Source organism: Adiantum capillus-veneris, chromosome 22 (assembly GCF_014529385.1).
Source record: "Adiantum capillus-veneris isolate H3 chromosome 22, ASM1452938v2, whole genome shotgun sequence".
NCBI classification, from domain to species: Eukaryota; Viridiplantae; Streptophyta; class Polypodiopsida; order Polypodiales; family Pteridaceae; genus Adiantum; species Adiantum capillus-veneris.
In genome coordinates this window covers 107,958,734-107,972,816 of record NC_140952.1, presented here as the reverse complement: position 1 = coordinate 107,972,816, position 14,083 = coordinate 107,958,734, and the positions used below count along the sequence as shown (strand labels likewise).

Below are 14,083 nucleotides of genomic sequence, written 5' to 3'. Positions count from 1 at the left end.
TTCACTCCTCTTCCTAGGAGCACTTGTTGAAGGTTCACATGACACTGATATATATATATGCCTAGATAAATCTAGGACAAGCCCAAACTCACCTATAAAGGAAAGTGCAAGGTGTGAACTCTTGGTAGTCATCCACACGTCAATACAACCATCAACTCAATCATGCACAATATTGACTAAATCTATGACATCTCCACTAATGTCGTCGATGCCCAATAGTGGGTATAGAATTGATTACTAATATATGCCCGCACATACACGCGCGTGCGCGCGCACACACACACACACACACACACACGAGTGCATACATCAATTCAAAAATGTGTGTACTAAGGTTCCATTGTAGCTCTAAAGATGTAGGGAAATTCATCCTTAGTGAAGCCTAGCACTAAAAGAAGCATGAAATAGAGAAAATTAACACAAAAATAAGGTAGTTGAGTGCACAAATCAACTGGTCGTAACTCAAATGAAACCTTCACAATGTGACGGATGATTGCTATACAACTAAAAAATGCACCTAAATGAATCTCGGATAAGTTTAAGTTCACCTAAAAGGAAAGTGGAAGGTATGGACTCATGATAGTCGTCCACAAGTCAATATTCCCATCAACTTCATCATGCATAATGTTGACTCAATTCTATGATATCCCTATGCTTCCACACGCCCACACAACACACACATGAGCATAATCAATACAAAGAAAGCCATATATTGAAGCCTAGCACTAAAGGAGTTGTCCTACAAACTTATACTACACATGAAATGCGCTGCTCAAGGCTATAAATAGAGCCCCTTTGTAATCTCTTCATCTATACAAGGTAATGTAATTGGATTCTTCAATATCTAAGCATTCAAACTTATAAAGATCTTTATAAACACCAAAACATTGCTTAACTTGTGTGCTTGCAAGGAGATACCAACTGTAGATACTGCCCTCCACCAAAAGATTCACATGGAAAAAGTGCAAAGTGACAAGCGAAGGATAAGCCACATTTGTAGATGAAGTGTTTCACTCTTATCTTTCTAGCATGTATGTGATGGAAGTAAGGATGAGGCCAAAACTTTACCACAAAGACATATGGAAATCATCGAAATGCAAAGGCACATAATAGACGCTGATTTCTTCTCACTTATTGTCGATACACATTATTTTTGTCAGCGGTTGTCAAATGCCACATTATCTATATCTCATAATGGCTTCAAAGTTATCAAATTCAATAGATGCTCAGTTGCAAACTTGCAAAGGACTTTGAAGGAGCACAAAGAATTAAGCTAAAGGTAAAGAACTGAAGAGTAGATTGCCAAAAGACACTCGCATTGCCTGTAAGTACCTAAACTATAAGGGGTATGAGCCTCCCGAAAACGGCCACGGGAGGGGACCCCCCACCTAGACACGCTAGCCTCACTCCACGCACTCGTGCACCGTGGGGGCTCCGCGCAAGGTTCCCCAGGGCACGCTATGACCCTCCGTGAGTGCGGGGGAGCCTGAGGCTACATGGGGCTAGGGACCTGGAACGCAAGACCCGCGAAACGCACCACGGCCGCCGACCCACGGAACGCAACTCACCCGAACCGGTCCCGTCCGAGCCGGGCCTCTTGAAGGCAACTCCACCCGAGGCGGTCCCGTCTGAGCCGGGCCTCTTGAAGGCAACTCCGCCCGAGCCGGTCCCGTCCGAGCCGGGCCTCTTTGAAGGCAACCCCAATGACCCGAGCCGGTCCCGTCCGAACCGGGCCTCTTTGAAGGCAACCCCCATGACCCGAGCCGGTCCCGTCCGAGCCGGGCCCCTTGAAGGCAACCCCCATGACCCGAGCCGGTCCCGTCCGAGCCGGGCCCCTTGAAGGCAACCCCCATGACCCGAGCCGGTCCCGTCCGAGCCGGGCCCCTTGAAGGCAAACCCCCACGACCCGAGCCGGTCCTGTCCGAGCCGGGCCCCTTGAAGACAAACGCACCTTGACCCGAGCCGGTCCCGTCCGAGCCGGGCCCTTTTCTCCGCAAACGCGCCCACCACGCACCTTCCGCATTGACGGCCCAACCTCCGGGTCGTCACACTTGGTATCAGAGACACGTTTCCGCGACGGCCCCAACTACGGGTCGTCACACTTGGTATCAGAGCCTCCCGAAAACGGCCACGGGAGGGGACCCCCCCACCTAGACACACTAGCCTCACTCCACGCACTCGTGCACCGTGGGGACTACACGCAAGGTTCCCTAGGGCACGCTATGACCCTCCGTGAGTGTGGGGGAGCCTGAGGCTACGTGGGGCTAGGGACCCGGAACGCAAGACCCGCGAAACGCACCACGGCCGCCAACCCACGGAACGCAACTCGCCCGAGCCGGTCCCGTCCGAGCCGGGCCCCTGGGCCGGTCCCGTCCGAGCCAGGCCCCTTGAAGACAAACACCTCGCCCGAGCTGGTCCTGTCCGAGCCGGGCCCCTGAGCCGGTCCCGTCTGAGCCAGGCCCCTTGAAGACAAACACCTCGCCCGAGCCGATCCCGTCCGAGCCGGGCCCTTGAGCCGAGCCGGGCCCTTGAGCCGATCCCGTCCGAGCCAGGCCCCTTGAAGACAAACGCACCTTGACCCAAGCCGGCCCCGTCCGAGCCGGGTCCTTTTCTCCGCAAACGCGCCCACCACGCTTCTCCGCATTGACGGCCCAACCTCCGGGTCGTCACACTTGGTATCAGAGCTCCAGGCCCTCGTTCCAGAGCTCCAGGCCCCCGTCCCCGTGACGCGCCCAACCCCCGGGCCGTCACACTACTGCAAACACAAAGGAAAGATGCGAGCCAGACAGGGCTCTTTATAACAAAATCAAAAAGAGAAAAACGTGATGGACTAACTCAACTTAGTTCGTCGCGCCCGGCCACGTTTGTGGCCCATGCTGAGCTGAAGACCCATTCAAGTCTACAAGAGACCAAAAGGGCACCGAGCTAGCCCTCCAAATTCCGTCCACACAGGGACCAACTGGGATCAGTTTGACGATTGAAGATTCAACCAAAGCCTTCATGGTGTCATGACGACCAAAGCTACTTCAACCTAAAGACTGCATCTAACCAAGTAACCTTACCCGATTCCAGATTCAACGATTGGAAACCAAAGCTGGTGTCAGCCTAAGTCTACAACGCGCGTCCAAATGACGGTAAGTTTCCTTGCAACTTCGCAAGGGCTGCATTGCGACGGACTCTCCTTCAAATTCGACTTTCAAGAAGTCTACACGCGGTCCAACGCAGCGGGTGGCTCCGTGCACTCCGGGTTACCTTTTGGGGAATGCTCAAGTATGGGGAATTCTACTTGGGTATTCAAAGCATACATTTTTCAGCCTTCTGCCAAAAAATCCAAAAATACACACTTTATTCCAAAAATTACAAAAACAAAGCATGTTACCTACTTGCATTCGGGTACAGTTTCCACGCACTTTGCACTATATGCACCCCTTAGTCCTTTGGCCCATGCATAGCCAAGCTCTCTTTCCCCTTCGTTCGACGAGGACGTCGAACTTTCTTCAACCGGGGGTGTATATAAGGGGTATGAGCCTCCCGAAAACGGCCACGGGAGGGGACCCCCCCACCTAAACACGCTAGCCTCACTCCACGCACTCGTGCACCGTGGGGACTCCACGCAAGGTTCCCCAGGGCACGCTATGACCCTCCGTGAGTGCGGGGGAGCCTGAGGCTACGTGGAGCTAGGGACCCGGAACGCAAGACCCACGAAACGCACCACGGCCGCCGACCCACGGAACACAACTCGCCCGAGCCGGTCCCGTCCGAGTCGGGCCCCTTTGAAGGCAACTTGACCCGAGCCGGTCCCGTTCGAGCCGGGCCCGCTTGAAGACAGACACCTTGCCCGAGCCGGTCCCGTCTGAGCCGGGTCCCTTGAAGACAAACACCTCGCCCGAGCCGGTCCCGTCCGAGCCGGGCCCCTGAGCCGGTCCCGTCCGAGCCAGGCCCCTTCAAGACAAACACCTCGCCCGAGCCGGTCCCGTCCGAGCCGGGCCCCTGAGCCGATCCCGTCCAAGCCAGGCCCCTTGAAGACAAACGCACCTTGACCCGAGCCGGCCCCGTCCGAGCCGGGTCCTTTTCTCCGCAAACGCGCCCACCACGCTTCTCCGCATTGACGGCCCAACCTCCGGGTCGTCACACTTGGTATCAAAGCTCCAGGCCCCCGTTCCAGAGCTCCAGGCCCCCGTCCCCGTGACGCGCCCAACCCCCGGGCCGTCACACTACTGCAAACACAAAGGAAAGATGCGAGCCAGACAGGGCTCTTTATAACAAAATCAAAAAGAGAAAAACGCGATGGACTAACTCAACTTAGTTCGTCGCGCCCGGCCACGTTTGTGACCCATGCTGAGTTGAAGACCCATTCAAGTCTACAAGAGACCAAAAGGGCACCGAGCTAGCCCTCCAAATTCCGTCCACACAGGGACCAACTGGGATCAATTTGACGATTGAAGATTCAGCCAAAGCCTTCATGGTGTCATGACGACCAAAGCTACTTCAACCTAAAGACTGCATCTAACCAAGTAACCTTACCCGATTCCAGATTCAGTGATTGGAAACCAAAGCTGGTGTCAGCCTAAGTCTACAACGCGCGTCCAAATGACGGTAAGTTTCCTTGCAACTTCGCAAGGGCTGCATTGCGACGGACTCTCCTTCAAATTCGACTTTCAAGAAGTCTACGCGCGGGCCAACGCAGCAGGTGGCTCCGCGCACTCCGGGTTACCTTTTGGGGAATGCTCAAGTATGGGGAATTCTACTTGGGTATTCAAAGCATACATTTTTCAGCCTTCTGCCAAAAAATCCAAAAATACACACACTTTATTCCAAAAATTATAAAAACAAAGCGTGCTACCTACTTGCATTCGGGTACAGTTTCCACGCACTTTGCACTATATGCACCCCTTAGTCCTTTGGCCCATGCATAGCCAAGCTCTCTTTCCCCTTCGTTCGACGAGGACGTCGAACTTTCTTCAACCGGGGGTGTATATAAGGGGTATGAGCCTCCCGAAAACGGCCACGGGAGGGGACCCCCCCACCTAGACACGCTAGCCTCACTCCACGCACTCGTGCACCGTGGGGACTCCACGCAAGGTTCCCCAGGGCACGCTATGACCCTCCGTGAGTGCAGGGGAGCCTGAGGCTACGTGGGGCTAGGGACCCGGAACGCAAGACCCGCGAAACGCACCACGGCCGCTGACCCACGGAACGCAACTCGCCCGAGCCGGTCCCGTCCAAGCCGGGCCCCTTTGAAGGCAACTTGACCCGAGCCGGGTCCCTGAGCTGGTCCCGTCCGAGCCAGGCCCCTTGAAGACAAACACCTTGCCCGAGCCGGTCCCGTCCGAGCCGGGCCCCTGAGCCGGTCCCGTTCGAGCCAGGCCCCTTGAAGACAAACACCTCGCCCGAGCCGGGTCCTTTTCTCCGCAAACGCACCCACCACGCTTCTCCGCATTGACGGCCCAACCTCCGGGTCGTCACATAAACAAGCCTTCTACATAGAAAGAGTACAAGTCTCTTAACTTTCCAAAAGGCTTTTCGTATTTACACTACCACCCATCACTTTTGCATTTGACGTGTTATGGAGGGCTTTTCAATTTTGTGAGCCTGTGGAGACTACTGGAAAACTACTTAAGGGGTTGTATACGTCTAGGCGATACAGATGAGTTGAATGACTATCTGGTCCAACTTACCCGGGGGTCCACCTTTCAAAAATACCTGTAGCACATGTATTCAAGCGGCATTTATAAAGCCCCTCTACACGCACATTTCACCATGAATTAAAAGACCCATTTTCTTTAAAAGACCAATCTACTATTGGAAAACTACTTAAGGGGTTGTATTCATCTCGGTGATACAGATGAATTCAATGACTAACTTGGTTCAACTTACCTGGAGGTCCACCCTTCAAAAATATCTATAATTCATCAATGACTATATTGGTCGAACTTACCCGGAGGTTCACCCTTCAAAAATATCTATAGCACATGCATTCAAGCAGTATTTATACAGCCCCTCTACACACACATTTCACCATGAATTAAAAGACCCATTTTCTTTTAAAAAACCTGTAACCTTTTTTAGAACTTTCGTTTTCAACCTCTCTTGTAAATGTAATTCTGTAGCTCTTTGAAGTGTCAACAACCCCTTAGGCTGAACTCACATGCTACTGTCTACACTTGATATTTTGAGGTGAACCCCCCGGGCCAACTTATTGGCATTATGTTTTGTTGGTGTCGGCTATTCGTCAAGTGCTACAAATACTTAAGGGATTGTGTCACAAACGGGAGCGCATAACAATATAAAATATACTCGGATAAATAGAATTTATCACTTAATACTGAAGCCAAAGGATATAGAGAGAAATAAATAGAGAGAGAGAGAGTGAGAAGATCGACACAGTACTGGGAACCAGAAGATGGGCTGGTCCCCCCCCTTAAAGAGAATTCTTTATTAGGGAGAATCTTACAAGTACAAGAACCGGAGAAAACCCCTCCGTTCTAAATCTATGACCCGATGGTCGTTCCTTCCCGTAAGGGAAATCTGAGAGACAAGCTCTCAATCCTTTTTCTGTCTATACTTGGAGTTGAGACTCCACAGACAATTTTCGAATTCCGTTTCCGGAATTCCCAAGCGTAGGCCGAAGCCTTCTCGCTTCTCCTTCGCGATGAAGTACTTGCAAACACACGCAAACACACGACAACAATTCGTATGGAGAATCCACAATAGATACCTGTCGCTCTTGTGCGGGAAAAGCGACTTCCGTGCTTCGTAGTCTCGCGATCTCTTGCGTTATCTGGCGGCAGAGTCTTCTCTTGCTGGCGTTGGTGACCTCCTTTCAGTGAGGGCATGTGGTGATTTTATAGCTCCTTGACCACGGCACAAATAGTCGCTCGCGTAGAGATCGCGGTCGTTTTTATTTTATTTTTATTTTTATAACTCTTTTTTTTCGCTTTTTTTTTCCTGTTCTACCCGAAATAGGGAGAGAGAATTCGTTGGCTGGTTTTGTTGCTTTATTTTCTAAGTGGCTGCCCACTTATTAAGTGGATGACCGGCATATTTTTAAAATTGGTCTGAACCTGCCCAAAAACTCAATAAAACCTTATAAGTTAAAAACAATGCTTTAACAGCACTTCCCAGGCGTCCCTGGATACAACCACATGCACGAATGCAATGCAAACATAGATTCCTCGTGGGAAAGCGTCTGCTCTTCCCGAAAAACTCGTTAAAATATTTCGCTTTTTAAGAAAAGCTTCTAAGAACCCATCTTTATTCTTATGGTTGCGTCTTTACGCGTATTCCTCTTTCCAGTTCGGATTTCCTCTCGACTATGGATATCCCCTTTCTGATGCACCCGTCATCCACCTTGTGACGCATCAGGAATACCCATCACCTAGTCCTTTCCTACCGAGCTTACGGTACAATCCCCTTCACGATGCTCTATGTCACCCATCCTATGACGCATCAAAGATGTCTGTTCCCGGATGGTCGGATACTTCTTCCCGATGCTCCCTGTCACCCATCCGATGTGACGCATCAAAAGTACCCGTTCTTGGTGGCCTTACAGATATTCCCGTTCACAGTGCTCCCGTCATTACTTTGAATGACGCACTAGGAATACTCTGTACTCGGATGTCTCCAGTGAGAAAAACCCTCTCACTTAAAATTCCAAATAATTTATTTAGAATTATTTTTCTGTCAGATAAAGCCAATTTAGCAACATCCCTCTCACTTATAAACGGTTGTCCTCAACTGTAGAGGTCCAACTCAATTGCCAGGGAGAAATCGCAAAAATTCCAAATCTTGTTCAATGGTGAGTTTAGCTGGTCCTTTCTCAAAAGAGAACCTAAAAATTAAATTAAACAAAAATTCAATAATTCAATACTTACCTTACCGGTTCATGTTCTTCCTCTAGTACCTCGAGGATATCCTTCACCAATCATCAAACTTACGAGCCATGTAAGAACTCGTCATTTCGCGTCTTTCTGAGAATATGTTAACTCAATTCCACCTTCTCAATTCTGAGAAGAATAAACCTCCTAGAAATCAATCTAGTCTATGTCCTTGCGCATAACCTTGCCCTATTAGTCCTGAGGATATTAAACCTCTTGTGTCCTCCCGCATAGGGCATGTCGAGAGCATTAAGCTCATGTGAATCTTCCTATGGCAGAACAAGTGTGTCATCTTACCAAAGTAAGTTCTTATTCCTGGCCTTTGCTTTGGGTAGGCCAATTGTTCTGATCCAAAGTTTCCTTATCTAAGACTCTGTTAACTTGATTCTGTCTTCTCAAATTCGAGAAGAATAATCTTCCTAGAAATCAATCTAGGTATTTGTCCTTGCGCATAATCCTACGCTGTTAGTCCAGAGGGTATTAAACCTCTTGTGTCCTCCCACATAGGGAATGCCCAAGTCATAGAGCATTAAGTTCGATGTCTTTCTTCCACAATTTGCGATCACCTTAAAGAAGGTTCTTGTTCCAGGCCGTCGCTCAACGTAGGCGGACGGTTCCAGTCCGAAGATTCCTTGTGCACGACAGCACTTCCTTCCAATCGTTTCCTCCTGCGAGTTATTACCACCAGTAGTGATTTCCCGACACCCATTAGCGTCTCTTCCTTACAAAATCATAAAAAATGATTCACCTTGCGAGTATCAATGACGATTTGCAAAACCTCAGGCAGATAGGATTCTAGCCATAACATTTTTTGAACGTACGTTCAAACCTGGTTCACAATAGAGTGGACCCTCTTTGATTCTTACCGTTTTGAAACGGTTGGCGAACTATATTCTTACGAACATAATAGTTCGAATTTATTCCAACAGCAGCGTGTAAATGCTACTTGACCTGCTCATGGAGAAACATATACCGCAACCAAAAGTTGCTTCTGTAATGGTAAAAGCACATAGCGTACTCAATGATCAATGATCATCAAAAAACCTCTTCTCCGTAGAGAAACTCAAATTCCTTCTACCGAACATATCTCAAATAGAGTCGGAATATTCTTGCGCAGAAAAAGACGCTCAAGAGAGTATAACAAACTCTCGTCCAGTTCCTTGGCATAGGTCTGCATCTTCGTGTGTTATCCATGTACTCAAAAGTGTACATAATTCTTAAGCTGTGTTAAAGTTTCGGTGAACCTGGGAAACTACCTTCCCTTCGTAAGATCCTTAAGAGCGAAGACGCTCAACTTGATGATCACTTGGCTCGATCTTAGAGCAAAACCCGCTCATCAAATAATCTAAGATTTTAATCCTTGGATTCCTCAAGCACACGCCGTAGTCGTCGCTTGTTCCTTCCCTCCTAAAGAGAGTGTTCATTCACTTGTGCAAAAAGTACTACTATATCTCCCCTTACCGTGTAGGGGGTGTGGGCTTAAAGAGTACTCAAGCTTCATGAAAGCTTTTCTTTGCTTGAAAGCTCAGAATGGTTCCTTCATAATTTCCTACCCGTAGTAGCAAGTAATCTGTTCGAGAATTACCGGATACCAGATCAATAGTTGACCTTCTGGCTAGTTAAGCAAACCAATTCATCTCAGAAAACAATGTTTCAGTTTGATCCTGCTCTCGTAAACACTCGAGAGTGGTAGTCCCGGTTAGACATAACCATATCTTGTGCAAAAGAGCAAACAAGCACAATGCACTTTATGATTTCCTCAAAGATGTAATTTTGATTGAAAACCTGCCCTCTCACTTAAAGTTCGAGGGTCTTCTATTCAAGAACTCGACAGTTAGATTGAATTGCCTTACTCCAAACTTTCTGTTTTTCAATGATTCCCGTCTCACTACGGGGATTGGATTCTATGTACACTAAGGTGTACACTTTCAGCTTTTATTGTTGACTCTACCATCTGCTGCAAAGTATTTTGCAGATGCGTCTACAAAATTCGGGCAAAAGTCCTTTGTTGAATTTCTTCATCTTTCCTTCCTCAGAGGATCGAGAGTGGAGCTACCTTGGCAAGAGTGAACCACTACTTGCTTTGACTCACTCGTGTCCTATTGGGCAAACCCATCCCAATCTTCTTGGATACCTTCCTCAAAGTGTAGAGGAAAAAAATTTGTCGAAAAATTCAGCCTTGAATTGAATCCAAGTCTTGTTGTAAGTTCCTTGCAGAGCTTTGGTATACCACCAAGTACTTGCAATCCCCTTGAGATGTTTAATCACATGCCTCATCTTCGACACTTCTCAGAAATTGCTGTTTGCAAAGGCAACTTCAAATAATCGAATGAAAGCAGTAGCTTTCAAGACATCTTCCCTTCCATCAAAAGTATCAAACTTGACTGGAGTGTTCCTAGGTCTAAAGACCTTCTTCATATCCTTCCTGGAATGACGAGATTTCATGGCTATAGTTCTGGATTGACGTTCATGGATATTTTCTGGATTCTGAAGAATCTCGAGGATTCCACTCCTTGGATTCTCTAGGTTCTTGAGCATCATGCTCTTGTCGCCTTCTCAGAGAATCCCAAGCCTTGTGTCGACTTCTTACAGAGAGAAAAAAATTTCCAACTCTGCGAGCTTTTTCTTGCAGGACTTAGGGTACCGCCTGCTTACTTCTCTCTTGGCTTGTCATGGCTTCTTCCCGTATCTTCCCAGAGTCGTCCTCCTTTACAGAGAAAGAGAGGAGACCATGCTCTGATACCACTGTCAAAAACGTGAGCGCATAACAATATAAAATATACTCGGATAAATAGAATTTATCACTTAATACTGAAGCCAAAGGATATAGAGAGAAATAAATAGAGAGAGAGTGAGAAGATCGACACAGTATTGGGGACCAGAAGATGGGCTGGTCCCCCCCCTTAAAGAGAATTCTTTATTAGGGAGAATCTTTTTACAAGCACAAGAACCGAAGAAAAACCCTCCGTTCTAAATCTCTGACTCGATGGTCGTTCCTTCCCGTGAGGAAAATCTGAGAGAAGCTCTCAGTCCTTTTTCCATTTGTACTCGGAGTTGAGACTCCGCAGACAATTTTCGAATTCCGTTTCCGAAATTCCCAAGCATAGGCCGAAGCCTTCTCGCTTCTTCTTCGCGATGAAGTACCTACAAACACACACGCAAACACACGACAACAATTCGTATGGCGAATCCACAATAGATACCTGTCGCTCTTGCGCGGGAAAAGCGACTTCCGTGCTTCGTAGTCTCGTGATCTCTTGCGTTATCTGGCAGCAGAGTCTTCTCTTCCTGGCGTTGGTGACCTCCTTTCAATGAGGGCATGTGGTGCTTTTATAGCTCCTTGACCACGGCACAAATAGTTGCTCGCATAAAGATCGCGGCCGTTATTTTTTTAAATATATTAATAATTTTTTTTCGCTTTTTTTTTAATGTTCTACCCGAAATAGGGAGAGAGAATTCGCTGGCTGGTTTTGTTGCTTTATTTTCTAAGTGGCTGCCCACTTATTAAGTGGATGACCGACATATTTTTAAAATTAGTATGAATCTGCCCAAAAACTCAATAAAACTTTATAAGTTAAAACAATGCTTTCACAACCCTTCCCAGGCGTCCTTAGATGCAACCATATGCACGAATGCAATGCAAACATAGATTCCTCGCGAGAAAGCGTCTGCTCTTCCCGAAAAACTCGTTAAAATATTTCGCTTTTTAAGAAAAGCTTCTCAGAACCTATCTTTATTCTTGTGCTTACGTCTTTACGCGTATTCCTCTTTCTAGTTCGGATTTCCTCTCGACTATGGATATCCTCTTTCTGATACATCCGTCACCTACCTTGTGACGCATCAAGAATACCCATCACCTAGTCCTTTCCTACCGAACTTACGGTACAATCCCCTTCACGATCCTATGACGCATCAGAGATGTCCGTTCTCGGATGGTCGGATACTTCTTCCCAATGCTCCCTATTATCCATCTGATGTGACGCATCAAAAGTACTCGTTTATGGTGGCCTTACAGACATTCACATTCACAGTGCTCCCGTCATTACTTTGTATGACGTACTAGGAATACTCTGTACTCGGATGTTTCCAATGAGAAAAACCCTCTCACTTAAAATTCCAAATAATTCATTTAGAATTATTTTTCTATCAGATAAAGCCAATTTAGCAAAAGATTGCCTACAACTGGGCAAAATAAATTAGTTCTAGAATGAATCCGATTAAACATCCCTTTAGCTCCTGCAATTTAAAGCACAATACCACTTCAACAACAAAGTTCAAGAGTGGAAAGGCCAGGGTAAACTCTACCTTGCTTGTGGTAAGGATTTTGTGGTGAAGCATGCAATGACAACAAGGGTATGTCTCCACCTGCATTCTGTCAATGGATACGTGAAAGCTGCGCTGCAACATAATCACCTACCATATTGGAGCTTTTCATAGACAAGCTGGGCAGCCGCAAGGTCTACAAGCGCACACCCAACAGATTTGAAGACCGTGAAAGACGTGTCTGTATGCAGCCTACCCTGTTTCTCCCCTCGGATAAGCTCGGACAATGTTCCAGTGGCAACATCAACATGACCCACAAGCTCTCCAGCCTCTTGCAGTGCCTCTGGCGTATCCATAACCACCGTGGCTTGTCTAATAGCATCCTCGTCGCACTCCCTCATGTTGGGGGCAAATGAGCCCACAAGGTCAAGATGAGTTCCAGGCTTAAGCCAAGATCCCTGCACAAGAGGCTTCTCTGATAAAGTCGCGCAACATATGATATCCGCGTTCCGTGTCACCGCCTCCAAATCAGTGCAAGCAGATACAATCTTGCTTGAGGCTGCATCACTATCATCCTGCAAATTCTCACATTTAGATGACATTAGCTCATCCCCCAAAGCCTGTGCCAGAGCTTGTGCCCTGCTATGAGTCCGGTTCCATATGAAGATAGTTTGGATCAAAGGCCGAGCAGCACAATGGGCTTTGATCAAATGAGGAGCCAAGGCACCAGCACCAACCATGAGTAGAATGCGAGCGTCGCTACGCGAGAGATATTGCGACGCAAGCGCAGAGACGCAGGCGGTCCGCCAAAGTGTGAGTTCCTTACCATCAAGAAAGGCGAGCGGGAGACCAGTGAGGGCCGAGGAGAGAAGGTAGGAGGCTGACACAGATGGAAGATTCTGTGAGGCGTTATGGGGAAAGACCGTCACCAGCTTCACTCCCAAATAAGAAGAGGAGGAGGAGCAGGGGGCGCTGGGCCAAGCGGGCATGAGGAGTAGCGTCGGGGACGCAGAAGGGGAAGAGGAAGAGGAAGAAGAGGAGGAGCTGCTGCAGGGAAGTGTGTAGTGAAGGCGAGGGGGAGCTGATATGGTGTCTGCATTCTTGAAGGCCAAGCGAAGGTGGTCGATAAGAGCAGCATATGACAAGAGCGACGAGATCTGCGCGGCATCTACATATCGCGGCCCCTCCATAGCTCTGAGCTTCCAAGTCCTTAGATCCTAGACCAAGTTCGAATCCCATAACCCGCGTCCTGGGAGGTATAAGGCGAGGGGCTTCAACCCATGTGACATGGGGGTGTGTAGGCACAATGCAAAAAAATAAAAAATAGAAAATCGTACCCTCTACACATGAGTGACCATAGTGAAAGCAGGGCTAGGGAAAAGATAGGTTCGCTTTATGCAAAGCCCGTTCAAAATGAAAAATGGCCGCGGCTCAAGTTTGGGCAAGAAGGTTCTCAGGCCGGTTCAAATTATGGGATTTTTTGTTATAATATGAGATTTTTTGTGTGATTATCCCTCTCAAATTTAGAGTTAGCCTGTTTATATACGTGTGAAAGGGTTCCAAAGCCGGGTCCACAAAAAATGTTTCCCGAGCCTTGGGTGAAAGGTATCTTTGTGGTGGTGTCAATGTGGGTTGTGGAATTGACTTTCTACCAGTTGAGAATTGTGGAAAGTTTCTATGTTCACAAGCTCAATTGCCCTCATCGCCTATCCAACCTAGATAATCAAACATGTTGCATGTGCCCAAATCTTCACAATCGATCACCTTTTTGATTGCAATAGTTGAACTTGGCAGCAAACCTTGGCAGGTCATGTGCACAAGGTATCTGTCATAAAATCTAATATCTAATATCTAACCAATCCAAATGATTTTCTCATATTAAATTGATCACTTAATGTGGGAGAATAAACGGGAACAAGTGTTAAGATATAGACATGTGCTTA

General features: G+C 47.6%; 1 protein-coding gene across 1 annotated transcript; it reads right to left on the bottom strand.

Annotated features, from left to right (window-relative positions):
- Nucleotides 1-12,037: 12,037 nt before the first annotated feature.
- Nucleotides 12,038-13,398, bottom strand: LOC147429988 (NAD(P)-binding Rossmann-fold superfamily protein). Its single transcript, XM_086495399.1, has one exon. The coding sequence runs from the start codon at nucleotides 13,328-13,330 to the stop codon at nucleotides 12,287-12,289; it is 1,044 nt and encodes a 347-aa protein (XP_086351525.1). The 5' UTR covers nucleotides 13,331-13,398; the 3' UTR covers nucleotides 12,038-12,286.
- Between the last annotated feature and the right edge of the window lie 685 nt (nucleotides 13,399-14,083).

Bases quoted from the DNA above. Each gene is read 5' to 3' on its own strand.
- LOC147429988 (XM_086495399.1), bottom strand. From the start codon at position 13,330: ATGGAGGGGCCGCGATATGTAGATGCCGCGCAGATCTCGTCGCTCTTG.